This window comes from Coregonus clupeaformis, chromosome 5 (assembly GCF_020615455.1).
Source record: "Coregonus clupeaformis isolate EN_2021a chromosome 5, ASM2061545v1, whole genome shotgun sequence".
NCBI lineage: Eukaryota > Metazoa > Chordata > Actinopteri > Salmoniformes > Salmonidae > Coregonus > Coregonus clupeaformis.
The window spans coordinates 3037923-3064839 of record NC_059196.1 but is presented as its reverse complement, the minus strand read 5'-3'; the positions used below and the strand labels follow the sequence as shown (position 1 = coordinate 3064839).

Here is a 26917-nt window from a genome sequence, read left to right as displayed (position 1 = left end):
ATGACTTGTTTCAAAAGAATTCCCCAAAAAATAACAGAAAAGTGGCGGCGTGCATCTGTATTCACACCCTTTGCTATGAAGCCCCTAAATAAGATATGGTGCAACCAATTACCTTCAGAAGTCACATTATTAGTTAAATAAAGTCCACCTGTGTGCAATCTAAGTGTCACATGATCTGTCACATGATCTCAGTATATATACACCTGTTCTGAAAGGCCCCAGAGTCTGCAACACCACCAAGCAAGGGGCACCACCAAGCAAGCGGCACCATGAAGACCAAGGAGCTCTCCAAACAGGTCAGGGAAAACGTTGTGGAGAAGTACAGATCAGGGTTGGGTTATAAAAAAAATATCAGAAACTTTGAACATCCCACGGAGCACCATTAATTCCATTATAAAAAATTGAAAGAATATGGCACCACAACAAACCTGCCAAGAGAGGGCCGCCCACCAACACTCACGGACCAGGCAAAGAGGGCATTAGTCAGAGAGGCAACAAAGAGACCAAAGATAACCCTGAAGGAGCTACAAAGCTCCACAGCGGAGATTGAGTATCTGTTCACAGGACCACTTTTAAGCCGTACACTCCACAGAGCTGGGCTTTAAGAAAGAGTGGCCAGAAAAAGCCATTGCTAAAGAATAAAATACAAACACGTTTGGTGTTCCAACAGGCATGTGAGAGAAGGTACTCTGGTCAGATGAGACTAAAATTGAGCTTTTTGGCCATCAAGGAAAACGCTATGTCTTGCGCAAAACCCAACACCTCTCATCACCCCGAGAACACCATCCCCACAGTGAAGCATGGTGGTGGCAGCATGATGCTGTGGGGATGTTTTTCATCGGCAGGGACTGGGAAACTGGTCAGAATTGAAGGAATGATGGATGGCACTAAATAGGGAAATACTTGAGGGAACCTGTTTCAATCTTCAGAGATTTGAGACTGGGACGGAGGTTCACCTTCCAGCAGGACAATGACCCTAAGCATACTGCTAAAGCAACACTCAAGGGGTTTAAGGGGAAACATTTAAATGTCTTGGAATGGCCTAATCAAAGCCCAGACCTCAATCCAATTGAGAATCTGTGGTATGAATTAAAGATTGCTGTATTCCAGCGGAACCCATTCAACTTGAAGGAGCTGGAGCAGTTTTGCCCCTTGAAGAATGGGCAAATGTCCCAGTGGCTAGGTGTGCCAAACTTATAGAGACATACCCCGAAGAGACTTGCAGCTGTAATTGCTGCAAAAGGTGGCTCTACAAAGTTTTGACTTTTGGGGGTTGAATAGTTATGCACGTCAAGTTTTCAGTTTTTTTGTCATATTTCTTGTTTGTTTCCCCAATAAAAATATTTAGCATCTTCAAAGTGGTAAGCATGTTGTGTAAATCAAATGATACAAACCCCCCAAAATAAATGTTAACTCCAGGATGTAAGTTAAAATAGGAAAAATGCCAAGGGGGGTGGCAATACTTTTGCAAGCCACTGTAGCTGTTCAGGCTTGTGGTGGCCCAACGCCTTATTAAGAGATTTTGGCAGTTACCTGTATATCTTAAGAAGACATAGTCGTTGACTGGAGAAAGCAGAAAAGTAAGATGATGAAAAGGCATGTCAGAACCTCCAACTTCCTGGCACACAACTAATATAATGTCAGGTTCCTTGACACTTTAATATCCAGTCAGTGTGTGGCATATCTAGGTGGGTTTCATTACGGTTCTCAAACTTCCATGAAAGGAGAAAATTGAGGAGGTAATTACTGCTATTATCCGGCAACCTGTCAATAGCTTTCATTGTGACATTCCTTCATATGTAACGATTATTGCGGCTAAAATAAATATTGTCACCTTTTGCGAACTTACAGGGATTATTATGAAACAAGGACTTGAGGGCCGGTTTCAGAGGGCAGCTGTGATGTCTAAACTTTCCTCCCACACGAGTCATAACCTTGGTTTGAAAAGTGCATAAAGGTCCTCAAAGGAAGTTTGAGGAGCTTTCTTGTCTATGCTATTTTCTCATCAGAGCTCCTCATAGTACTGCTAGCAAATAAAGGGTTTCATCAAAACAGTGAGTCATTAAATCCTGAATAAACTTTAGATAAATTGCAGAGGAGCATTTTGTTTTGTGGCTATAGTGTGACAGACACACATTCACACACACACACACAAAGCACCAAAGGAGTTTATATAATGAAGAGCAACATGTCCCAACTTGCCCTTGTCTAACATGTCCTATATTGCTGGACCTCTATATCATATTTTTGCTTGTTTCATTGAGTGAAAAATACATGATATTGGAAGAGCTTCTGCTGTGAATCCCAGTAGTTTATTTGCAAAACTAACCCAGAGGTTGTGTTAATGGACACTATATTTGAATAGAGCTCCAATAGAGTATTATTTGTCTTGACTTTGTGGTTGGCCACACAGTGCTCCTGGCATGGCCAATTTGTTCTGGTGGGTGAGCTTGCACTGTGGCATGGTGGTTAGCAGGGCTCCCACAGTCCTCCCTGAGCACCAGGCAAGGCAGAATTGCACCGGGTGGCCTCCAGATGGCTCTCACAATGCGAGTAGGGCTGCAGCTCCGAGGATGAGCACTGAAAAGAAGATTGATTTCCTTTGTGGTGTATGACAAGCCACGCGCCAGAGCACAGCTCCAGACACACAAAAGAGGCTCAGAAACATATTCCTTTTTTCGGATCAATCAGCCTTGGAGAAAGACTACAGGCTTGAGCATGCCAGGGGTTTATTTGTCTGTGTTGTCCCCAGGGCATCCAGGTGAATTGCTGCATTTGGGTTCCAGGCCTTGAGTTTCGATTGATGGTGTTATTCAGAATGTTTCACTATCTCCACTACCACATCATCTGTGAACTCTAAACTCTTTCCTTTTTCTATTTTCCTCTCAGACACTGCTTCGTGATGGAAGGAGGGAGAGTACGGTTAGCACCCTCTACCTGTCTGCCTCCAACATCGAGACAGGCCAGCAGATCATCTGTCGAGCTCCCAACAAGGCTGTGCCCAATGGCAAAGAGACCAGCGTCAACATCGACATCCAGCGTGAGTTTCCCTCCTTTGAAGGCCTATACCCCCCTGACCAAACTTTATTGCGTCCTAGGGTATTTCCCACCACAGTATCAGCCCCTGACCCGATGGATAATACGTTTCTCTGTTTACCATTTCTACTTGAAAGTGGAGGTATTTTGAGCACAAAGAGGCCGTTTTGACAGTTGCAGTTAAAAACCCATTATAAACATCTAGATTCATTTTAAGCTCTGATGCATATTCATAACTTCGGTTCAAGTTTGCATTTCTTTGTGGGTAAGTACAATATCACTTTTTGTTTCCAGTGATGAAATATCACTGGACCCGTCTGTCTTAAGTGAATGGGATTTTTTTCTTTGCTCCAACAATCTTTCCGCGGCACTGTGCACATATCCCTGGCTCTTTTATTTCCTCTCCTATGCCATCAATCTTTTTGACGAGAGCATGCACAATCCCCTCCAAAATAGGAAAAGTAAGCCCGGAGTGTAAAACACATTGAGTCTCAATTGTCAGAGAATCTTTTTAGATCAAGAACTATTCACAGCAAGAGCGTGATTCTGAACAATGGGATTTGGCATCAGCCCCCTTCAACACCATTAAGTACGACTAATAAAGCAGAAAATGCTATTTAGAGATCCATTACAAGTGACGCCTCCATTCTTTTCATTATGTACGCCACGAGAGGCGCATTCCGGCTCAATGCCAGCATGCAGGCGAATGGAGGCGCCGGTGTACAAATGATAAAACAGTTGTTGGTGTTTTCAACCCTCGCAGTTTGTTCTAATGTTTTTGTCATGCAAAGTGAGAGGAAGTGTGGTGTGTTGTGATTGTGTGACAGCAGGGAGAGTAATGAGGAGCTATGGTATGATGGCTGTGACGGGGCATGTCCTCCACGCTCCACATCTGGTTTCCTGGGGCGTAACACAAGGCTTAACAAGGGGAAGGAGTAGTTGCTAGCAAACAATCCCGGAAAACGATCTTTGCAACTTGCAAAACTGGGGCTTCAACTACAGTTTTTCACAGGGTGATGAATAAATGAATGTGAGCAGGACCAAATTGGACTAGCGCCATGTTGCGCCCCACTCACCTCTTGCTACCAACCCCAGGCCTCCCACTCACCTTCTGGCCACTCTCCACCTCCACTCTTGGCCTGTGGACAGGTAGCGAGGCTGATGCTCCCGCCTCTGTCTCTGGTAACACGCTGAGATCGAGAAATAAAAGGCACTGTAATTTAACTTTTGAGTCATTGGTGCTGGGTAAGCACCTTGATAACTTCCAATGCTGACTGATTTGATTATGGGGTTCGTGCCTCGCGACTGGATATGAAACGCTAAAAATACACTGATGAAACGAATATCATTCAGATGAAAAAGAGAGCGAGAGTACGTGAGTATATGCAATGAGATACATATCAGGGGTGGAAAGTATGAAAGAAACACTTGATAGTGATTCCTCCTCCTCCAAACACGGCGCAGTGAGTTGATGCCAAAGAGCCCGATTTGGTCTCATCTGACCACAACACTTTCTACCCAGTTCTCTCTGAATCATTCAGATGTTCATTGGCAAAACCTCAGACGGGCCTGTATAGGTGTCTTTCTTGAGCAGGGGGAATCTTGCAGGCGCTGCAGATTTCAGTCCTTCACGGCGCAGTGTGTTACCACTTGTTTTCTTGGTGACTATGGTCCCAGCTGCCCTGGGAGATCATTGACAAGATCCTCCCGTAGATCTGGGCTGATTCTCACCGCTCTCATGATCATTGCAACTCCACAAGGTGAGAGATCTGCATGGGCCCCAGGACGAGGGAGATTGACAGTTCTTTAGTGTTTCTTCCATTTGCGCATGAATCGCACCAACTGTTGTCACCTTCTCACCAAGCTGCTTGGCGATGGTCTTGCGTAGCCCATTCCAGCCTTGTGTAGGTCTACAATCTTGTCCCTGACATCCCTGGAGAGCTCTTTGGTCTTGGCCATGGTGGAGAGTTTGGAATCTGATTGATTGATTAGCTTTCTGTGGACAGGTGTCTTTTATACAGGTATAAGCTCAGATTAGGAGTACTCTTTTAAGAGTGTGCTCCTAATCTCAGCTCGCTACCTGTATAAAAGACACCTGGGGAGCCAGAAATCTTTCTGATTGAGAGAGGGGCTCAAACACTTATTTCCCCCATTAAAATTCAAATCAATTTATAACATTTTATACATGCATTTTTTCTGGATTTTGTTGTTGTTATTCTGTCTCTCACTGTTCAAATAAACCTACCATTAAAATTTTTGACTGATAATCTCTTTTGTCAGTGGGCAAACGTGCAAAATCAGCAGGGGATCAAATACTTTTTTCCCTCACTGTACATATCAGAGGTGGGTGATGAAAGTTTAAACACTTTATAGAGCTAATAGGATCGGATTCCAATGAGCATTTATAGACAGCCTAAAAGACCACTGTGTGAATACAGAGGAAGAGTTGTTTAGTAGAGTGAAGTGTGCAAAGGTTTCCCATTGTAACGAGAGAAAACAGGTGTTAAATGAATAAATGATGAGCAATTGGCAAGGTAGAGAGGGTAGACATGCAACCCTCCTTCCCCCAAACCTCCCATTGGCAGAGTAGCAGAACACCACAGAGGCCCTGTTCTCCTCTCCACAAGGGGGCAGTGTGTAGGACAGGGCCGTGTAAATATTGATGAGAGACAGCTGTCTGTACAGAACAGGGGAGGTACCTGGGGAAATGGAATAGGACCAAAATAAAAACCACTCCAGCCCTTTTCACACAAGAAATAGACCCACACAGAAATGTAGGACTAAGTCAAACCATTTTGCAGGAGGATAGCAAATTCAACATGTTCTTTGTTTTTTTTTGGGGTCACCACCCAGTACCACCCGACAAGGCCAAGCTAAGAGAATACACTGCAGACCAAAGTTCCCTAGAACTCTAGAGGGTTGCTTTAAACTCTCCTCAAACCAAACATTTCATTGGGCCCCACACAACATTCAGGCCTGAATGGGCAACTTAATAATACAGTGCTGTGTTAACGAGACAAACTCAAGCCATGTGTGTAAATCCATGTCAAGTACTAAGAATAAATCTATACTCTTTGCCTTTGCCTTTGTATGTTGTAACTCATGTGTTATGACTGGTGCACAACTGTTCCAGGCCCCTAACAAAAGGCAGACAGGATCAATTCCAGTTCCAGGTGAATGAAGGCTATTAGTCCTGCCTAGGCTTTCATGAAGGTTAGATACAGTACAGAGAGTTTTGAGGTGCTGGTGAAGCAACGCCACACATCCACAAGACCATGTCCTATTTTAGTTAGTCTGCTCCCCCAGCATGGAATTATCTCTGGGAACGCTGAGTATTTAGATTGTGCTTTTGATTTATTTATCTATTTCAACGCCAAAGTGGATCATTTATATTTTGTTCACATTTCCCAGTTAAAATGCCTTAACTTCGCTGTCTAATTTGTAGTAATCTAAACATTACCCCAAAACTTTACTGCACAGCATAAGCCTGTGTCAAATCCAATACATTTGTGTGCACTATTTCCTTTATCATCACTTTAATGTGCTTGTGAATTACATTGTCCTCAGCATTTTCAGCTCAACATAAGTTCAGTACAGAGTTATCTGACCTGGGGTTAAGGACATTAGCATTTAGATATGTACATCCCACTGCTGCCAAATGGGATTTATAAGCAGGAGGCAGGCTGAGTTCAGGACCACGGACAGATTGCTGACTTTAGTGTGGGTGAGCACATGAGCTCACTGTAATTATTTAATAGCAGGGTTAGCTCATGACTCTCTCTCAACAACACCATGACTTTGGAGCAGCCTTTGTATTGTGCTCTATAGACTTTCCAGTGTTAAGGCAAGCCTGAAAATCACCTCCTCCAACTCTGAACCAAAGACACCATAGAGCGAGCCTTGCGATAGTATCTTCAGCCTGGCTGGCTGTGTGTCTATTTGTCTGTTGAGCTGCGCCCAACATGCGTGGCACGGCATCCCACACACAAGGGCTGATGAGAGGGGTGGGGGTTAAGGCTAACATGTGTTTGCAATGCAAATAAGGCGCAGCAAAGCAGCAGGAAAATAATGCCATTTGTTGAGACTAATTAATAGAAAAACATGCAGATGTGTGGTGGAGGAGGATTTGTGTTTGTTACCCAGCTCTGCTTCATGCCCTTGCACAATCAGCAGAGAATGACAATTCATCTGGAAAAAAAGAGAGGAAAACATGGGTTGGAAATTAGTTTTGGCTGATAGTTCAAGTATGCCAGAGGTGTAATGATGTTATAATAGGGAATACATTTGGGAGCAGTGGCTCAATCTGGATTCATTGTATTGTCACGCTCATGTTACGCCTTTGAATAGAGATCAGCAGCATCTGTACCATCACTTACTTAGCTATGGCCCAACAGCCTCCCCAGTTTTCTCTTCAAACTTTTGAAAGTAAACCATGCAAGGCCAGATCTACAGTTGAACCTTGCAGGTACTTGAAAATGTAAAAACCCCAAACACAGGGCCTTCAATCTGAATGGCAAAAACATATGCCTGTATTGTGGGAGTGGGTAAATAAATGCATGTTGTTGGCTTTGTGGGTTAGTCAAGCTGTGAACCTGGGCAGTTGTCTGCCCTGTGTGCCCGCCACAGCAATACACTGGGCCAACCAGCAAGCAGCATCCATCTCCATAATGCTAGGGATATGCCAATCCGCTCTAGTAGCAAATACAGTGGCTTGCGAAAGTATTCACCCTTGGCATTTTTTCTATTTTTGTTGCCTTTAAGCAACCTGGAATTAAAATGGGATTTGTGGAGGGTTTGAATTGTAGTTGATTTGGCACAACATGTGCCCTACCACTTTGAAGATGCAAAATATTTTTTATTGTGAAACAAACGAAGAGAAATAAGACTAAAAACATAACTATTGGACCCCCCAAAAGTCAAAAACTTTGTAGAGACACCTTTTGTAGCAAATTACAGCTGCAAGTCTCTTGGGGTATGTCTCTACAAGCTTGACACATCTAGCCATACTGGGATATTTGCCCATCCAAAACAAAACTGCTCCAGTTCCTTCAAGATGGATGGGTTCCGCAGGTGGCAATTTTTTTAGTCATACCACAGATTCTCAATTGGATTGAGGTCTGGCCTTTGACTAGGCTATTCCAAGACATTTAAATGTTTCTAAAACCCCTTGGGAGTGTTGCTTTAGCGGCATGCTTAGGGTCATTGTCCTGCTGGAAGGGGTGAACCTCCTCGTCCCAGTCTCAAATCTCTGGAAGATCTGAAACAGGCTTCCTCAAGAATTTCCCAGTATTTAGCGCCATCCATCATTCCTTTAATTCTGACCAGTTTCCCTGTCCAAGCAATGAAAAACATCCCCTACAAAAGCATGATGTTTCCACCACCATGCTTCACTGTTTTTCTGGCCACTATTTCGTAAAGCCCAGCTCTGTGGAGAGTAATTGGCTTAAAGTGGACTATGGACAGATATTCCAATCTCCTTCAGGGTTATCTTTGGTCAACTCTTTGTTGCCTCTCTGACTAATGCCCTCCTTGCCTGGTCCGTAGAGTGTTGGAGGCGGCGCCTCTCTTGGCAGGTTTGTTGTGGTGCCATATTCTTTCCATTTTTTTATAATGGAATTAATGAGTGCTCCGTTGATGTTAGAGTTTCTGATATTTTTTATAACCCAACCCTGATCCGCACTTCTCCACAACTTTTGTCCCTGACCTGTCTGGAGAGCTCCTTGGTCTTCAAGTGGGTGCCGCTTTGCTTGGTGGTCCCTCGGTTAGTGGTAAAGTGTGTGCAGACTCTGGGGCCTTTGAGAACAGGTGTATATATACTGAGATCATGTGACAGATCATGTGACACTTAGATTGGCACACAGGTGGACTTTCTTTAACTAATAATGTGACTTTGAAGGTAATTTGGGTTGCACCAGATCTTATTTAGGGGCTTGATAGCAAAGGGGGTGAATCCATATGCACGCACCACTTTTCCAGTTATTTATTTCATAGAATTTTTGAAACAAGTTTTTTTTCATTTCACCTCACCAATTTGGACTATTTTGTGTATGTCCATTACATGAAATCCAAATGAAAATCCATTGCAAACAAAATAGGAAAAATGCTAAGGGGGATGAATATTTTGCAAGGCAAGTCTGTAAAACAGACTCCCATCTTTCATGACCCACCGTTAGCTCCTGGAGGCTTATCCTCGCGGAGGAACAGCTGCCTACAATTGAGCTTTTACAAAGGGAAGAAAGTAATTTACGCGCACCATCTCTGGAAATCTAGAGAGCTATAAAAACGCCGAACTTCGACTCAGCACACTACATGTCTTCCTCTTTTTTAGTCGCTCCGAGATGTCGCGATCTGCCATCAACGACAGCACTGCATTCAGCTCTCCAACCCTTCTATATCACTCTCCTGATGAATCTGAGGAATTAACGGCCCTGCATATTGATGGGCCTAGTTTGCGTGAAGCTCAAATGAAGCTCACCCCCACTACATGCATTTGAGTACATCAAAGTGCCAAACAGACTTTTTATTAAGTGACTGTCTGTCTACATGGGGGGTCAGGGGCACAAGTTGGCAACTCCCCTCCTCCGGTTCTTGGACAAAGCTATCCAAGCAGAAGAGCCAAGCAGCTTTTTTTTAACTTCACTCTTCATTTAACCAGGTAGGCTAAGTTGAGAACAAGTTCGTTTACAACTGCGACCTGGCACAAGATAAAGCAAAGAAAGTCGAAAAAACAACGACAACACAGATTTACTATTACCTGGGATAAACAAAACATACAGTCACAATAACTACAATAGAAAATTCGATATATAGTGGAAATGTAGTAAGTTACGGAGGTAAAGGCACTAATTAGGCCATAGTGCAAAATAATTACAATTTCCAGCACTAACACCGGAGTGGACAATAAATAATAATATGGGGATGGTAGTTGGTCTATACAGATGGGCTGTGCACAGTGCAGTGATTCGCTGCTTGACAACTGATGCTCAGTTAATGAGGGAGATAAGTCTCCAGCTTCTAACGATTTTTGCAGTTCGTTCCAGTCACGCAGCAGAGAACTGGAAGGAATGGCGTTCAAAGGAGGTTTTTGGGGATGACCAGTGGGATATACCTGCTGGAGCGCACTGACGGGTGGGTGTAAAATGCTATGGTGACTAATGAGCTAAGATAAGGTGGGATTTGCCCAGGCAGAGAGACTTATAGATGACCTGGAGCCAGTTTGGCGATTTAATATGTAGTGAGGGCCAGCAACGAGGTAAAGGTCACAATGGTGGGTAGTGGGGCTTTGGGTGACAAAACGGATGGCACTGTGATAACTACGCCCCAACTTGCGCAGAGTGTTGGAGGCTATTCTATAAAGACATCAAGTCAAGGACTCGGATAGTCAGTTTATACAGGGCATGCTTGGCAGCAATCTAGCATGAGAGATTCTAGATTTAACTTGGATTGGAGATGCTTAATGTGAGCCCGAAAGTAGAGTTTACGCCCCACCACAGACACCTGGGTATTTGTGTAGCTGTCCACATATCTAAATCACACCGCCGGAGAAGATTCTAGTCGGGCGGAAGGGTGCAAGCAGCGACTCGATTGAAAGGCACTATTTAGTTTTACTAGCGTTTAAGAGCAGTTTGAGCTACTGAAGCGAGTGTTGTATGGCATTAAAACTCTTTTGGAGGTTTTTAAGCACAGTGTCCAATGAGGGGCCAGATGATTAAAAAATTGTGTTGTCTGCGCGAGGTGGATCTGAGAGTCACCAGCAGCAAAGAACAACATCAACGATATACACAGAGAATATTGAGTCGGCGAAAAACTGAGCCCCGCCGCACCCCGCATAGGAAGACTGCCGGAGTCCGGACAAGGCGGCCCTCTGATCTGAGCACACGGAACCCTACCGAGAAGCAGCTGGTAACCAGTTGTGGGGCAGTCATGTTCGAAACCAAGTGGCTATTTAGTTGCCAATAAGAATGCAGTGATTGACAGAGTCGTAAAGCCTTGGCCAGAAACGATGCAAGACGCCTGCAGAACAGTACTGTTTTTGTCGATCGTGGTAATAATATTGTTTAGACCTCGTGGCCGAGTGCACCCACCAGCCGAACATGCATAGGGTGAGAAGGTTCTGGTTCGACTGGTTGGTGTGCGACTGGATTCAACCTCAAAAGGTGGGCAGGATGGATATGGTCTGTAACAGTTTGGATCTAGATTCATCCCTTAAGGGGAGCACCACGCAGCTTTCCGACATCTGGGGATCCCAGATGGTGCTAAAGAGAGTTGAACAGGCTAGTAACAAGGGTTAAGCTACACCTTTGGTGGCTAATTTTAGAAACCGGATTGTACTAGCCTTAACTTTTTGGAGTTAGTGCTACAGGATGTACATTTTGGTTTGGGTTTAGCCTTTGCATTCTTAACTATTAGGATTCTCCTGACTCCTGAAAAGTTGCCGATATCACGGGGCCGTTAAGCAATGCAGTACGCCACAGTTGCGTCAAGTCTGGGGGTGAACCAGGGGCCATATCTGTTCTATGTTCTGAATTTTGATGGAGAGGAAAGCACTTTAAAGAACAACCAGGCATTCTATACTGACGGAATGAGTGTCAATTCCATCCGGGATACCGGTCAACAGGTCACTAGAAAGGCCTGCTCGCTAAGTGTTTTAGGAGCGCTTGATACGACGAGGGGTGGAATCGCTTGACTGGCGGACAATACATGCAGGCAGGTCGAGCGATCACTGAGATCCCGGTTGAAGACAGGGTGTTTTTGGCGGGGTAAATTAGGGTCAGGATGATACCCATGAGGCTGCCCATATTTACGGGAATTTGCGACCTCCTAGTCCTGATACTGGTGAGATTGAGGGCATTAGTTTAGATTCGCCGGTTGCATATCCCAGTTTAGGTCACCAAGCAGGAATGGGGATAGATGGGGGAAATATTCACCAATGGAATGTCCAGGGCAGCAGCTGGGGGCTGGGGGGCCCTAGCAAGCGGCAACAGTGAGATACTTCTTTCTGGAAAGGTGGATTTTTAGAAGTGGAAAGCTCAAACTGTTTGGGCACAGACCGGGATAGTTGATAGAGCTCTGCAGGCTATCTCTACATTAGATTGGCAACTCTGCTCCTTTGGCAGTTCTATCTAGGACGGAATATTTTGTAGTTGGGGATGGAAATGTCAAAGAGCTTTGCTGGCCTTTCCTGGGCCAGGAATCAAACACTGCTAGAACATCAGGGTTGGAGGAGGTGAAGCAACACAGTGAATAACTCAAACTTGGGGTGGAGGCTTCTGACGCTAACATGTAAGAAACCAAGGCTTTTACGGTTACAGAAGTCAACAGAATGATAGCGCCTGGGGGAGTAGGAGTACTGGGGGCCATCAGGGCCTGGAGCTCACCTCTACATCACCAGGGGAACAGAGGGAGCGAGTAGAATAAGGTCGCACAAGGCCTTAAGAACTGGGCTTCTAGTGCATTGGGTACAGAGAATAAAAGGGGCAGATTTCATGCGCTGTAGAATAGATTCAGGGCATTGCGCGCAGACAAGGATAAGGGAAGGATATGAGTACAGTGGAGGTAAACTAAGCGTTGGGTAACGAAGGAAAGAGATAGCATCACTGGGAGGCACTGATTGGCGCCGGGTTTTCGCATGTGGGGGAGGATGTGCCAAAGGAGCTATCTGAGGTGCAGGTTGAGCGGACTGGGCTCAACAGTGAAATTGTAATAAAAGCTAACAAACAGCAATATTCAAGGCATATTGACATGGGAAAGAGAGGCATAAAGCAATTGCAGGTGTTATTCGAAAGAGCTAAGACATCAACTGGGCAATGACGCACATTGAAAAGTTTGGGCTGAGGCTAAACAGATAAAAAGGACAGATAAACAGGATGGGGTATCTGTGTAAAGGAACAGTTCAGCAGGCATTAGCTGCAGAGTGTTACCTAACTTGGCTCCCCGACTCACCTATTGCTGTTCACTGGACGATCACTAGCTACACAGCTGATGCCTGCTGGACTGTTCCGTTTACACAGTACCCCATCCTGTTTATCTGTCCTTTTATCTGTTTAGCCTCAGCCCAAACTTTCGATTGCCATTGCCAGTTGATGTCTTAGCTTCTTTCTCGAAATAACACCTGTGATTGCTTTGATGCCTCTCTCCCATGTCAATATGCCTTGGAATATTGCTGTTTGGTTAGTTCTTATTATACTCCCTACTGTAGAGCCCCCAGTCCCGCTCAACCTGCCTCAGATAGCTCCTTTGTCACACCCCACACAACGCGAAGACCGTCTCAATCAGTGCCTCCAGTGATGCTATCTCTTTCATCGCTACCCAACGCTAGGTTTACTCCACTGTACTCATATCCTTTCCATATCCTTGTCTGTACATAATGCCCTGAATCTATTCTTACAACGCATGGAAATGCCTTTTATTCTCTGTACCCAATGCACTAGAAGACCAAGTTCTTAAAGCCTTTAGCCGTATCCTTATTCTACTCCTCCTTGTTCCCCTGGTGAGATGTAGAGGTTAACCCAGGCCCTGTAGCCCCCAGTGTCACTCCTACTCCCCAGGCGCTATTATCATTTGCTGACTTCTGCAACCGTAAAAAGCCTTGGTTTCCCTACATGTTAGCATCAGAAGCCTCCACCCTAAGTTTGAGTTATTCACTGCGTTAGCACACTCCGCCAACCCCGATGCTCTAGCAGTGTTTGATTCCTGGCTTAGGAAAGGCCACCTAAAAGCTCTGACATTTCCATCCCCAACTACAAAATGTTCCGTCGAGATAGAACTGCCAAAGGGGGCAGGAGCTGCACCTAATGTAGACAAGCTCTGCAGAGCTCTATCATACTATCCAGGTCTGAGCCCAAACAGTTTGAGCTTCTACTTCTAAAAAATCCACCTTTCCAGAAAGAAGTATTTCACTGTTGCCGCTTGCTACAGGCAGACCCCAGCCCCCAGCTGTGCCCCTGGACACCATATGAAACTGATTTCCCCCCCATCTATCCTCAGGAGTTCGTACTGCTTTGGTGACCCAAACTGGGATATGCTTAACACCCCCGGCCGTCCTACAATCTAAAACTATGCCTCAATCTCACACAAATTATCAAGGAACCTACCAGGTACAACCCTAAATCCGTAAATATAGCATTCAGATATCATCCTGACTAATTTACCTCAAAAAATACACTCCGCTGTCTTCAACCAGGATCTCAGTGATCACTGCCTCATTGCCTGCATCCGTAATGGGTCCGCAGTCGAACGACTCACCCTCATCACTGTCAAACGCTCCCTAAAACACTTCAGCGAGCAGGCCTCTAATGACCTCATTCGGTATCCCGGATGGTATTGACCTCATTCCGTCAGTATAGATGCCTGGTTGTTCTTTAAAAGTGCGCTCCTCTCCATCAAAATTCAGAACTAAGAACAGATATAGCCCCTGGTTCACTCCCAGACTTGACTGCCCTTGACCAGCACAAAATCATCCTGGGTATGCGTACTGCACTGTGGTACTGGAAACAGCCCCCGTGATATGCAACTTTTCAGGGAAGCCAGGAAACAAACACACACCTCAGTTAGGAATGCAAAGGCTAGCTTTTTCAAACCAAAATGTGCATCCTGTAGCACTAACTCCAAAAAGTTAAGGCTAGACAATCCGTTTCTAAAATTAGCCACCAAAATTGTAGCAACCCTTGTTACTAGCCTGTTCAACTCTCTTTCAATCATCTGAGATCCCCAGATATTGGAAAGGTGCCGGGTTATCCCCTTCTTCAAAGGGGATGACACTCTCAGATCCAAACTGTTACAGACCTATATCCATCCTGCCCTGCCTTTTTGAAAGTATTTGAAAGCCAAGTTAACAAACAGATCACCAACCATTTCGAATCCCACCGAACCTTCTCCGCTATGCAATCTGGTTTCCGAGCTGGTCATGGGTGCACCTCAGCCACGCCTAAGGTCCTAAACAATATTATTACCACGATCGATAAAGACAGTACTGCAGACGCCTTTCATCGACCTGGCCAAGGCTTTCGACTCTGTCAATCACTGCATTCTTATTGGCAGACTAAATAGCCTTGGTTTCTCAAATGACTGCCTCGCCTGGTTCACCAACTACTTCTTTCAGATAGAGTTCAATGTGTCAAATCAGAGGGCCTGTTGTCTGGACCTCTGGCAGTCTCTATGGGGGTGCAACAGGGCCTCACCTCCCGGGCCGACTCTCATTCTCTGTGTATATCAATGATGTTGTTCTTGCTGCTGGTGACTCTCAGATCCACCTCTCTACGCAGAGACAACACAATTTTGCAAACATCTGGCCCCTCATTGGACACTGTGTTAACAAACCTCCAAAAGAGTTTTTAATGCCATACAACACTCTTCAGTAGCCTCCAAACTGCTCTAAAACGCTCAGTAAAACCAAATACATGCCTTTCAATCGAACCTGCTTACACTCCTCCCGCCCGACTAGAATCACTACTCGGCGGGTCTGACTTAGGAATATGTGGACAACTAAAATGTCACCTAGGTGTCCGTTTAGGACCGTGAACTCTACTTTCAGACTCACATTAAGCATCTCCAATCCAAAGTTAAATCTAGAATCTCATGCTAGATGCTGCCAAACATGCCCCTCGTAAATCTGACTATCCTGACCGATCCTTGACTTCGCGCGATGTCTTTTATAAAATAGCCCCCAACACTCTGCGTAGCAAATTGGACGTAGTCTATCACAGAGCCACCCGCTTCACCAAAGCCCCAGCATATACACCGCACCATTGTGACCTGTACGCTCACGTTGGCATATGGCCCTCACTTACATATTGGCCGCCAATCCCACTGGCTCCAGGTCATCTATAAATCTCTGCTAGGCAAATCCCCACCTTATCTTAGCTCATTGGTCACCAAAGCAACACCCACCCGAAGTATGCGCTCCAGCAGGTATATCTCACTGGTCATCCCCAAAGCCAACACCTCTTTGGCCGCCATTCCTCAGTTCTCTGCTGCTAATGACTGGAACGAACTGCAAAAATCTTTGGAAGCTGGAGACTTATCTCCTCATTAACTTTAAGCATCAGTTGTCAGAGCAGCTTACCAATCACTGCACTCGGATTGTGCACAGCCCATCTGTAATTAGCCCACCCAACTACCTACATCCCGATGATTGTTATTTATTATCACTCCAGTGTTAATACAATTGTAATTATTTTGCACTATGGCCTAATTATTGCCTTACCTCCATAACTTACCACATTTGCACACACTATATATAGATTTTCTATTGTGTTATTGGACTGTATGTTTTGTTTGTCCTATCTGTAAATCTGTGTTGTTGTTTTTTATCGACTGCTTTGCTTTTATCTGTGGCCAGGTCGCAGTTGTAAAATGAACTTGTTCTCAACTGGCCTACCTGGTTAAATGAAGGTGAAATTAAAAAAAGCTACTTGGCTCTTCTGCTTGGATAGCTTTGTCCTAGGAGAACCGGAGGGGAAGGAGTTCCCCACTTGCTGCCCCCGACCCCCCAGTAGACAGACAGTCACTTAATAAAGAAGTCTGTTTGTCACTTTGATGTATAAATGCATGAGTGGGAGTGAGCTCAGTTGAGGCTTCACGCAACAGGCCCATCAATATGCAGGGCCGCTAATTCCTCAGATTCATCAGGAGAGTGAGATAGAGAGGGTTGGAGGGGAGCTGGGAAATGGCAGTGCTGTTGATGATGGCAGTATCGGGCGACAACAACAGGACGACTAAAAAAAGAGGAAGACAGTGTAGTTGGACTGATAGCTTTTGATCAGAAGTTCAAAGAGAGGAGCAGATGGCGTTTTTTGAACAATCAGCCAACTTCTCGGATTTCCCAGAGATGGTGCCAACGTAAATTGCTTTCTTCCCTTTCTTAAAGCTCAATTGTAGACAGCTGTTCCTCCATGAGGATAAGCCTCCAGGAGCAACGGCTGGTCATGAAGGATGGGGAGTCTGTTTACAGTGCCTTGCAAAAGTATTCATCCCTTGGCATTTTTCCTATTTTGTTGCAATGGGATTTTTATTTGGATTTCATGTAAATGGACATACACAAAATAGTCCAAATTGTGAAGTGAAATGAAAAAAACTTGTTTCAAAAAAAATTCTATGAAATAAATAATCGGAAAAGTGGTGCGCGCATATGGATTCACCCCTTTGCTAGGAAGCCCTAAATAAGATCTGGTGCAACCAATTACCTTCAAAAGTCACATTATTAGTTAAAGAAAGTCCACCTGTGTGCAATCTAAGTGTCACATGATCTGTCACATGATCTCAGTATATATACACCTGTTCTCAAAGGCCCCAGAGTCTGCAACACCACTAAGCGAGGGCACCACCAAGCAAGCGGCACCATGAAGACCAAGGAGCTCCAACCAGGTCGGGGAAAAGTTGTGGAGAAGTGCAGATCAGGGTTGCCTATAAAAAAAATCAGAAACTTCGAACATCCAACGGAGCACCATTAATCTCCATTATAAAAAAATGGAAAGAATATGGCACCACAACAAACCTGGTACGAGAGGGCCGCCCACCAACACTCACGGACCAGGTCGGGTGAGGGCATTAGTCAAGAGAGGCAACAAAGAGACCAAAGATAACCCTGAAGGAGATTGGAATATCTGTCCATAGGACCACTTTAAGCCGCACACTCACAGAGCTGGGCTTATAACGTAAATAGTGGCCAGAAAAACAGTGAAGCATGGTGGTGGAAGCATCATGCTGTGTGGGGATGTTTTGTCATTGGGCAAGGACAGGGAAACTGGTCAAAGAACTAAAGGAATGATGGATGGCGCTAAATACAGGGAAATTCTTGAGGGGAAACCTGTTTCAGTCTTCCAGAGATTTGAGACTGGGACGGAGGTTCACCTTCCAGCAGGACAATGACTCCAAGCATGCCGCTAAAGCAACACTCAAGGGGTTTGCAAGGGGAAATATTTAAAATGTCTTGGAATGGCTAGTCAAAGGCCAGACCTCAATCCAATTGAGAATCTGTGGTATGACTAAAAAATTGCTGTACACCAGCGGAACCCATCCATCTTGAAGGAACTGGAGCAGTTTTGCCTTGAAGAATGGGCAAATATCCGCAGTGGCGAGATGTGTCAAGCTTGTAGAGACATACCCCAAGAGACTTGCAGCTGTAATTGCTACAAAAGGTGTCTCTAAGCAAAGTTTTGACTTTTGGGGGTCAATAGTTATGTTTTTAAGTCTTATTTCTTGTTTGTTTCACAATAAAAAATATTTTGCATCTTCAAAGTGGTAGGCATGTTGTGTAAATCAACTGATTCAAACTCCACAAATCCATTTTAATTCCAGGTTGTAAGGCAACAAAAATAGAAAAAATGCCAAGGGGGGGGTGAATACCAAGCCACTGTATTTGCTACTAGAGGTGCGGTGGCATATCCCTAGCAATATGGAGATGGATGCTGCTTGCTGGTTGGCCCAGTGTATTACCTAGGCGGGCACACAGGGGGCAGACAACTGCAGGTTCACAGCTTGACTAACCCACAAAGCCAACAACATGCATTTATTTACCCACTCACACAATGCAGGCATATGTTTTTGCCATTCAGATTGAAGGCCCTGTGTTTGGGCTTTTTACATTTTCAAGTACCCGCAAGGTTCAACTGTAGATCTGACGCATGGTTTACTTCAAAAAGTTTGAAGAGAAAACTGGGGAGGCTGTTGGGCATAGCTTAAGTAGAGTGATGGTACAGATGCTGCTGATCTCTATTCAAAACGTCAACATGAACGTGACAATACAATGAATCCAGATTGAGCCACTGCTCCCAAATGTATTCCTTATTATAACATCATTACACCTCTGGCATACTTGAACTATCAGCCAAAACTAATTTCCAACCCATGTTTTCCTCTCTTTTTTTCCAGATGAATTTGGTCATTCTCTGCTTGATTGTGCAACAAGGGCATGAAGCAGAGCTGGGTAACAAACACAAATCCTCCTCCACCACACATCTGCATGTTTTCTATTAATTAGTCTCAACAAATGGCATTATTTTCCTGCTGCTCCGGCCTTATTTGCAATGCAAACACATGCTAGCCTTAACCCCCACCCCTCTCATCAGCCCTGTGTGTGGGATGGCCGTGCCCGCATGTTGGACGCAGCTCAACAGACAAACAGACACACACGCCGGCCAGGCTGAAGATATTATCACAAGGCTTGCTATATGGTGTCTTTTGGTTCAGAGTTGGAGGAGGTGATTTTCAGGCTTTGCCTTAACACTGGAAAAAGTCTATAGAGCACAATACAAAGGCTGCCTAAAGTCATGGTGATGTTGAGAGAGAATCATGAGCTAACCCTGCTATTAAATAATTACAGTGGAGCTCATGTACTCACCCACACTAAAGTCAGCAATCTGTCCATGGTCCTGAACTCAGCCTGCCTCCTGCTTTAAATCCCATTTGGCAACAGTGGGATGTACATATCTAGATGCTAATGTCCTTAACCCCCAGGTCAGATAACTCTGTATGAACTTATGTTGAGCTGAAAATGCTGAGGACAATGTAATTCACAAGCACATTAAAGTGATGATAAGGGAAATAGTGCACACAAATGTATTGGATTTGACACAGGCTTATGCTGTGCAGTAAAGTTTTGGGGGTAATGTTTAGATTACTACAAATTAGACAGCGAGAGTTAAGGCATTTTAACTGGGAAATGTGAACAAAATATAAATGATCCACTTTGGCGTTGAAATAGATAAATAAATCAAAAGCACAATCTAAATACTCAGCGTTCCAGAGATAATTCCATGCTGGGGGAGCAGACTAACTAAAATAGGACATGGTCTGTGGATGTGTAGCGTTGCTTCACCAGCACCTCAAAGACTCTCTGTACTGTATCTAACCTTCATGAAAGCCTAGGCAGGACTAATAGCCTTCATTCACCTGGAACTGGAATTGATCCTGTCTGCCTTTGTTAGAGGGGCCTGGGAACAGTTGTGCACCAGTCATAACACATGAGATACAACATACAAAGGCAAAGGCAAAGAGTATAGATTTATTCTTAGTACTTGACATGGATTACACACATGGCTTGAGTTTGTCTCGGTAACACAGCACTGTATTATTAAGTTGCCCATTCAGGCCTGAATGTTGTGTGGGGCCCAATGAAATGTTTGGTTTGAGGAGAGTTTAAAGCAACCCTCTAGAGTTCTAGGGAACTTTGGTCATGCAGTGTATTCTCTTAGCTTAGCCTTGATCGGGTGGTACTGGGTGGGTGACCCCAAAAAAAACAAAGAACATGTTGAATTTGCATCCTCCTGCAAAATGGTTTGACTTAGTCCTACATTTCTGTGTGGGTCTATTTCTGTGTGAAAGGGCTGGAGTGGTTTTTATTTTGGTCCTATTCCATTCCCCAGGTACCTCCCTGTTCTGTGAGCAGACAGCTGTCTCTCATCAATATTACCGCCCCTGTCCTACACACTGCCCCCCTGTGGAGAGGAGAACAGGGCCTCTGTGGTGGCTACTCTGCCAATGGGAGGTTTGGGGGGAAAGGAGGGTGCATGTCTACCTCTCTCTACCTTGCCAATTGCTACATCATTTATTCATTTAACACCTGTTTTCTCTCGTTACAATGGGAAACCTTTGCACACTTCCTCTACTAGACAACTCTTCCTCTGTATCACACTGAAGTGGTCTTTAGGCTGTCTATAAATGCTCATTGGAATCTGATCCTATTAGCTCTATAAAGGTTTAAACTTTCATCACCCACCTCCTGATATGTACAGTGAGGGAAAAAGTATTTGATCCCCTGCTGATTTTGCACGTTTGCCCACTGACAAAGAAATTATCAGTCAAAAATTTTAATGGTAGGTTTATTTGAACAGTGAGAGACAGAATAACAACAACAAAATCCAGAAAAATGCATGTAAAAATGTTATAAATTGATTTGAATTTTAATGAGGGAAATAAGTATTTGACCCTCTCAATCAGAAAGATTTCTGGTTTCCAGGTGTCTTTTATACAGGTAACGAGCTGAGATTAGGAGCACACTCTTAAAAGGAGTACTCCTAATCTGAGCTTGTACCTGTATAAAAGACACCTGTCCACAGAAGCAATCAATCAATCAGATTCCAAACTCTCCACCATGGCCAAGACCAAAGAGCTCTCCAAGGATGTCAGGGACAAGATTGTAGACCTACACAAGGCTGGAATGGGCTACAAGACCATCGCCAAGCAGCTTGGTGAGAAGGTGACAACAGTTGGTGCGATTATTCGCAAATGGAAGAAACACAAAAGAACTGTCAATCTCCCTCGGCCTGGGGCTCCATGCAAGATCTCACCTTGTGGAGTTGCAATGATCATGAGAACGGTGAGGAATCAGCCCAGATCTACACGGGAGGATCTTGTCAATGATCTCAGGGCAGCTGGGACCATAGTCACCAAGAAAACAATTGGTAACACACTGCGCCGTGAAGGACTGAAATCCTGCAGCGCCTGCAAGGTCCCCCTGCTCAAGAAAGCACATATACAGGGCCGTCTGAAGTTTCCAATGAACATCTGAATGATTCAGAGGAGAACTGGGTGAAAGTGTTGTGGTCAGATGAGACCAAAATCGAGCTCTTTGGCATCAACTCAACTCGCGTGTTTGGAGGAGGAGGAATCACTATCAAGTGTTTAAACTTTCATCACCCACCTCCTGATATGTATCTCATTGCATATAGGCTACGTACTCCTCGCTTCTTTTTTCATCTGAATGATATTCGTTTCATCAGTGTATTTTAGCGTTTCATATCCAGTCGCCGAGGCATGAACCCCATAATCAAATCAGTCAGCATTGGAAGTTATCAAATTGCTACCCAGCACCAATGACTCAAAGTTAAATTACAGTGCCTTTTATTTCTCGATCTCAGCGTGATACCAGAGACAGAGGCGGGGAGCATCAGCCTCGCTACCTGTCCACAGGCCAAGAGTGGAGGTGGAGAGTGGCAGAAGGTGAGTGGGAGGCCTGGGGTTAGACAAGAGGTGAGTGGGACGCAACATGACGCTAGTCAATTTGGTCCTGCTCACATTCATTTATTCATCACCCTGTGAAAAACTGTAGTTGAAGCCCCAGTTTTGCAAGTTGCAAAGATCGTTTTCCGGGATTGTTTGCTAGCAACTACTCCTTCCCCTTGTTAAGCCTTGTGTTACGCCCACAGGAAACCAGATGTGGAGCGTGGAGGGAACATGCCCGTCACAGCCATCATACCATAGCTCCTCATTACTCTCTGTGTCACACAATCACAACACACCACACTTCCTCTCACTTTGCATGACAAAAACATTAGAACAAACTGCGAGGGTTGAAAACACCAACAACTGTTTTATCATTTGTACACCGGCGCCTCCATTCGCCTGCATGCTGGCATTGAGCCGGAATGCGCCTCTCGTGGCGTACATAATGAAAAGAATGGAGGCGTCACTTGTAATGGATCTCTAAATAGCATTTTCTGCTTTATTAGTCGTACTTAATGGTGTTGAAGGGGGCTGATGCCAAATCCCATTGTTCAGAATCACGCTCTTGCTGTGAATAGTTCTTGATCTAAAAAGATTCTCTGACAATTGAGACTCAATGTGTTTTACACTCCGGGCTTACTTTTCCTATTTTGGAGGGGATTGTGCATGCTCTCGTCAAAAAGATTGATGGCATAGGAGAGGAAATAAAAGAGCCAGGGATATGTGCACAGTGCCGCGGAAAGATTGTTGGAGCAAAGAAAAAATCCCATTCACTTAAGACAGACGGGTCCAGTGATATTTCATCACTGGAAACAAAAAGGTGATATTGTACTTACCCACAAAAGAAATGCAAACTTGAAACCAGTTATGAATATGCATCAGAGCTTAAAATGAATCTAGATGTTTATAATGGGTTTTTAACTGCAACTGTCAAAACGGCCTCTTTGTGCTCAAAATACCTCCACTTTCAAGTAGAAATGGTAAACAGAGAAACGTATTATCCATCGAGTCAGGGGCTGATACTGTGGTGGGAAATACCCTAGGACGCAATAAAGTTTGGTCAGGGACCAGGGTATAGGCCTTCAAAGGAGGGGAAACTCACGCTGGATGTCGATGTTGACGCTGGTCTCTTTGCCATTGGGCACAGCCTTGTTGGACGCTCGACAGATGATCTGCTGGCCTGTCTCGATGTTGGAGGCAGACAGGTAGAGGGTGCTAACCGTACTCTCCCTCCTTCCATCACGAAGCAGTGTCTGAGAGGAAAATAGAAAAAGGAAAGAGTTTAGAGTTCACAGATGATGTGGTAGTGGAGATAGTGAAACATTCTGAATAACACCATCAATCGAAACTCAAGGCCTGGAACCCAAATGCAGCAATTCACCTGGATGCCCTGGGGACAACACAGACAAATAAACCCCTGGCATGCTCAAGCCTGTAGTCTTTCTCCAAGGCTGATTGATCCGAAAAAAGGAATATGTTTCTGAGCCTCTTTTGTGTGTCTGGAGCTGTGCTCTGGCGCGTGGCTTGTCATACACCACAAAGGAAATCAATCTTCTTTTCAGTGCTCATCCTCGGAGCTGCAGCCCTACTCGCATTGTGAGAGCCATCTGGAGGCCACCCGGTGCAATTCTGCCTTGCCTGGTGCTCAGGGAGGACTGTGGGAGCCCTGCTAACCACCATGCCACAGTGCAAGCTCACCCACCAGAACAAATTGGCCATGCCAGGAGCACTGTGTGGCCAACCACAAAGTCAAGACAAATAATACTCTATTGGAGCTCTATTCAAATATAGTGTCCATTAACACAACCTCTGGGTTAGTTTTGCAAATAAACTACTGGGATTCACAGCAGAAGCTCTTCCAATATCATGTATTTTTCACTCAATGAAACAAGCAAAAATATGATATAGAGGTCCAGCAATATAGGACATGTTAGACAAGGGCAAGTTGGGACATGTTGCTCTTCATTATATAAACTCCTTTGGTGCTTTGTGTGTGTGTGTGTGAATGTGTGTCTGTCACACTATAGCCACAAAACAAAATGCTCCTCTGCAATTTATCTAAAGTTTATTCAGGATTTAATGACTCACTGTTTTGATGAAACCCTTTATTTGCTAGCAGTACTATGAGGAGCTCTGATGAGAAAATAGCATAGACAAGAAAGCTCCTCAAACTTCCTTTGAGGACCTTTATGCACTTTTCAAACCAAGGTTATGACTCGTGTGGGAGGAAAGTTTAGACATCACAGCTGCCCTCTGAAACCGGCCCTCAAGTCCTTGTTTCATAATAATCCCTGTAAGTTCGCAAAAGGTGACAATATTTATTTTAGCCGCAATAATCGTTACATATGAAGGAATGTCACAATGAAAGCTATTGACAGGTTGCCGGATAATAGCAGTAATTACCTCCTCAATTTTCTCCTTTCATGGAAGTTTGAGAACCGTAATGAAACCCACCTAGATATGCCACACACTGACTGGATATTAAAGTGTCAAGGAACCTGACATTATATTAGTTGTGTGCCAGGAAGTTTGGAGGTTCTGACATGCCTTTTCATCATCTTACTTTTCTGCTTTCTCCAGTCAACGACTATGTCTTCTTAAGATATACAGGTAACTGCCAAAATCTCTTAATAAGGCGTTGGGCCACCACAAGCCTGAACAGCTACAGTGGCTTGCAAAAGTATTCACCCCCCTTGGCATTTTTCCTATTTTAACTTACATCCTGGAGTTAACATTTATTTTGGGGGGGGTTTGTATCATTTGATTTACACAACATGCTTACCACTTTGAAGATGCTAAATATTTTTTATTGGGAAACAAACAAGAAATATGACAAAAAAACTGAAAACTTGAGCGTGCATAACTATTCAACCCCCAAAAGTCAAAACTTTGTAGAGCCACCTTTTGCAGCAATTACAGCTGCAAGTCTCTTGGGGTATGTCTCTATAAGTTTGGCACACCTAGCCACTGGGACATTTGCCCATTCTTCAAGGCAAAACTGCTCCAGCTCCTTCAAGTTGAATGGGTTCCGCTGGAATACAGCAATCTTTAATTCATACCACAGATTCTCAATTGGATTGAGGTCTGGGCTTTGATTAGGCCATTCCAAGACATTTAAATGTTTCCCCTTAAACCCCTTGAGTGTTGCTTTAGCAGTATGCTTAGGGTCATTGTCCTGCTGGAAGGTGAACCTCCGTCCCAGTCTCAAATCTCTGGAAGATTGAAACAGGTTCCCTCAAGTATTTCCCTGTATTTAGTGCCATCCATCATTCCTTCAATTCTGACCAGTTTCCCAGTCCCTGCCGATGAAAAACATCCCCACAGCATCATGCTGCCACCACCATGCTTCACTGTGGGGATGGTGTTCTCGGGGTGATGAGAGGTGTTGGGTTTTGCGCAAGACATAGCGTTTTCCTTGATGGCCAAAAAGCTCAATTTTAGTCTCATCTGACCAGAGTACCTTCTCTCACATGCCTGTTGGCGAACACCAAACGTGTTTGCTTATTTTATTCTTTAGCAATGGCTTTTTTCTGGCCACTCTTTCGTAAAGCCCAGCTCTGTGGAGTGTACGGCTTAAAGTGGTCCTGTGAACAGATACTCCAATCTCCGCTGTGGAGCTTTGTAGCTCCTTCAGGGTTATCTTTGGTCTCTTTGTTGCCTCTCTGACTAATGCCCTCTTTGCCTGGTCCGTGAGTGTTGGTGGGCGGCCCTCTCTTGGCAGGTTTGTTGTGGTGCCATATTCTTTCAATTTTTTATAATGGAATTAATGGTGCTCCGTGGGATGTTCAAAGTTTCTGATATTTTTTTTATAACCCAACCCTGATCTGTACTTCTCCACAACGTTTTCCCTGACCTGTTTGGAGAGCTCCTTGGTCTTCATGGTGCCGCTTGCTTGGTGGTGCCCCTTGCTTGGTGGTGTTGCAGACTCTGGGGCCTTTCAGAACAGGTGTATATATACTGAGATCATGTGACAGATCATGTGACACTTAGATTGCACACAGGTGGACTTTATTTAACTAATAATGTGACTTCTGAAGGTAATTGGTTGCACCATATCTTATTTAGGGGCTTCATAGCAAAGGGTGTGAATACAGATGCACGCGCCACTTTTCTGTTATTTTTTTGGGGGGAATTCTTTGAAACAAGTCATTTTTTTTCATTTCACCAATTTGGACTATTTTGTGTATGTCCATTACATGAAATCCAAATGAAAATCCATTTAAATTACAGGGTGTCCATCTATGCCATGGTGTACTGCACCATGGCATAGATTCTACAAGTGTCTGGAACTTTATTGGAGGGATGAGACACCATTCTTCCATGAGAAATTCCATTTGGTGTTTTGTTGATGGTGGTGGAAAACAATGTCTCAGGCGCCACTCTAGAATCTCCCATAAGTTTTCAATTGGGTTGAGCAGTGGTGGAAAAAGTACCCAATTGTCATACTTGAGTAAAAGTAAAGATAACTTCATAGAAAATGAGTAAAAGAGAAAGTCACCCAGAAAAATACTACTTGAGTAGAATTCTAAAAGTGTTTGGTTTTAAATATACTTAAGTATCAAAAGTAAATGTAATTGCAAAAATATACTTAAGTATCAAAAGTTAAAGTACAAGTATAAATAATTTCAAATTGCTTATAATAAGAAGATCAGACGGCACAATGTTCTTGTTTTTTGTATTTACGGATAGCCAGGGGCACACAACAACACACAGACATCATTTACAAACAAAGCATTAGTGTTTAGTGAGTCTTCTAGATCAGAGGCAGTAGGGATGACCAGGGATGTTCTCTTGATAAGTGAGTGAATTGGACCACTTTCCTGTCCTGCTAAGAATTGAAAATGTAACAAGTAATTTTGGGTGTCAGGGTAAATGTATGGAGTAAAAAGTACATTATTTTCTTTAGGAATGTAGTGAAAAGTAAAAGTAGAAAAACATA

The 26917-nt window shown here is 44.2% G+C and overlaps 1 protein-coding gene across 1 annotated transcript in view; it reads right to left on the bottom strand.

The window, feature by feature from the left end:
• The window catches only part of LOC121558530 (kin of IRRE-like protein 3), a 442346-nt gene that overhangs the window by 202961 nt on the left and 212468 nt on the right, over window positions 1-26917 (bottom strand). Inside the window, exon 5 of the mRNA XM_045211752.1 lies at window positions 23081-23231. Within this exon, the coding sequence (XP_045067687.1) occupies window positions 23081-23231 (151 nt within the window). The remainder of the gene's footprint in view (window positions 1-23080; window positions 23232-26917) is intronic.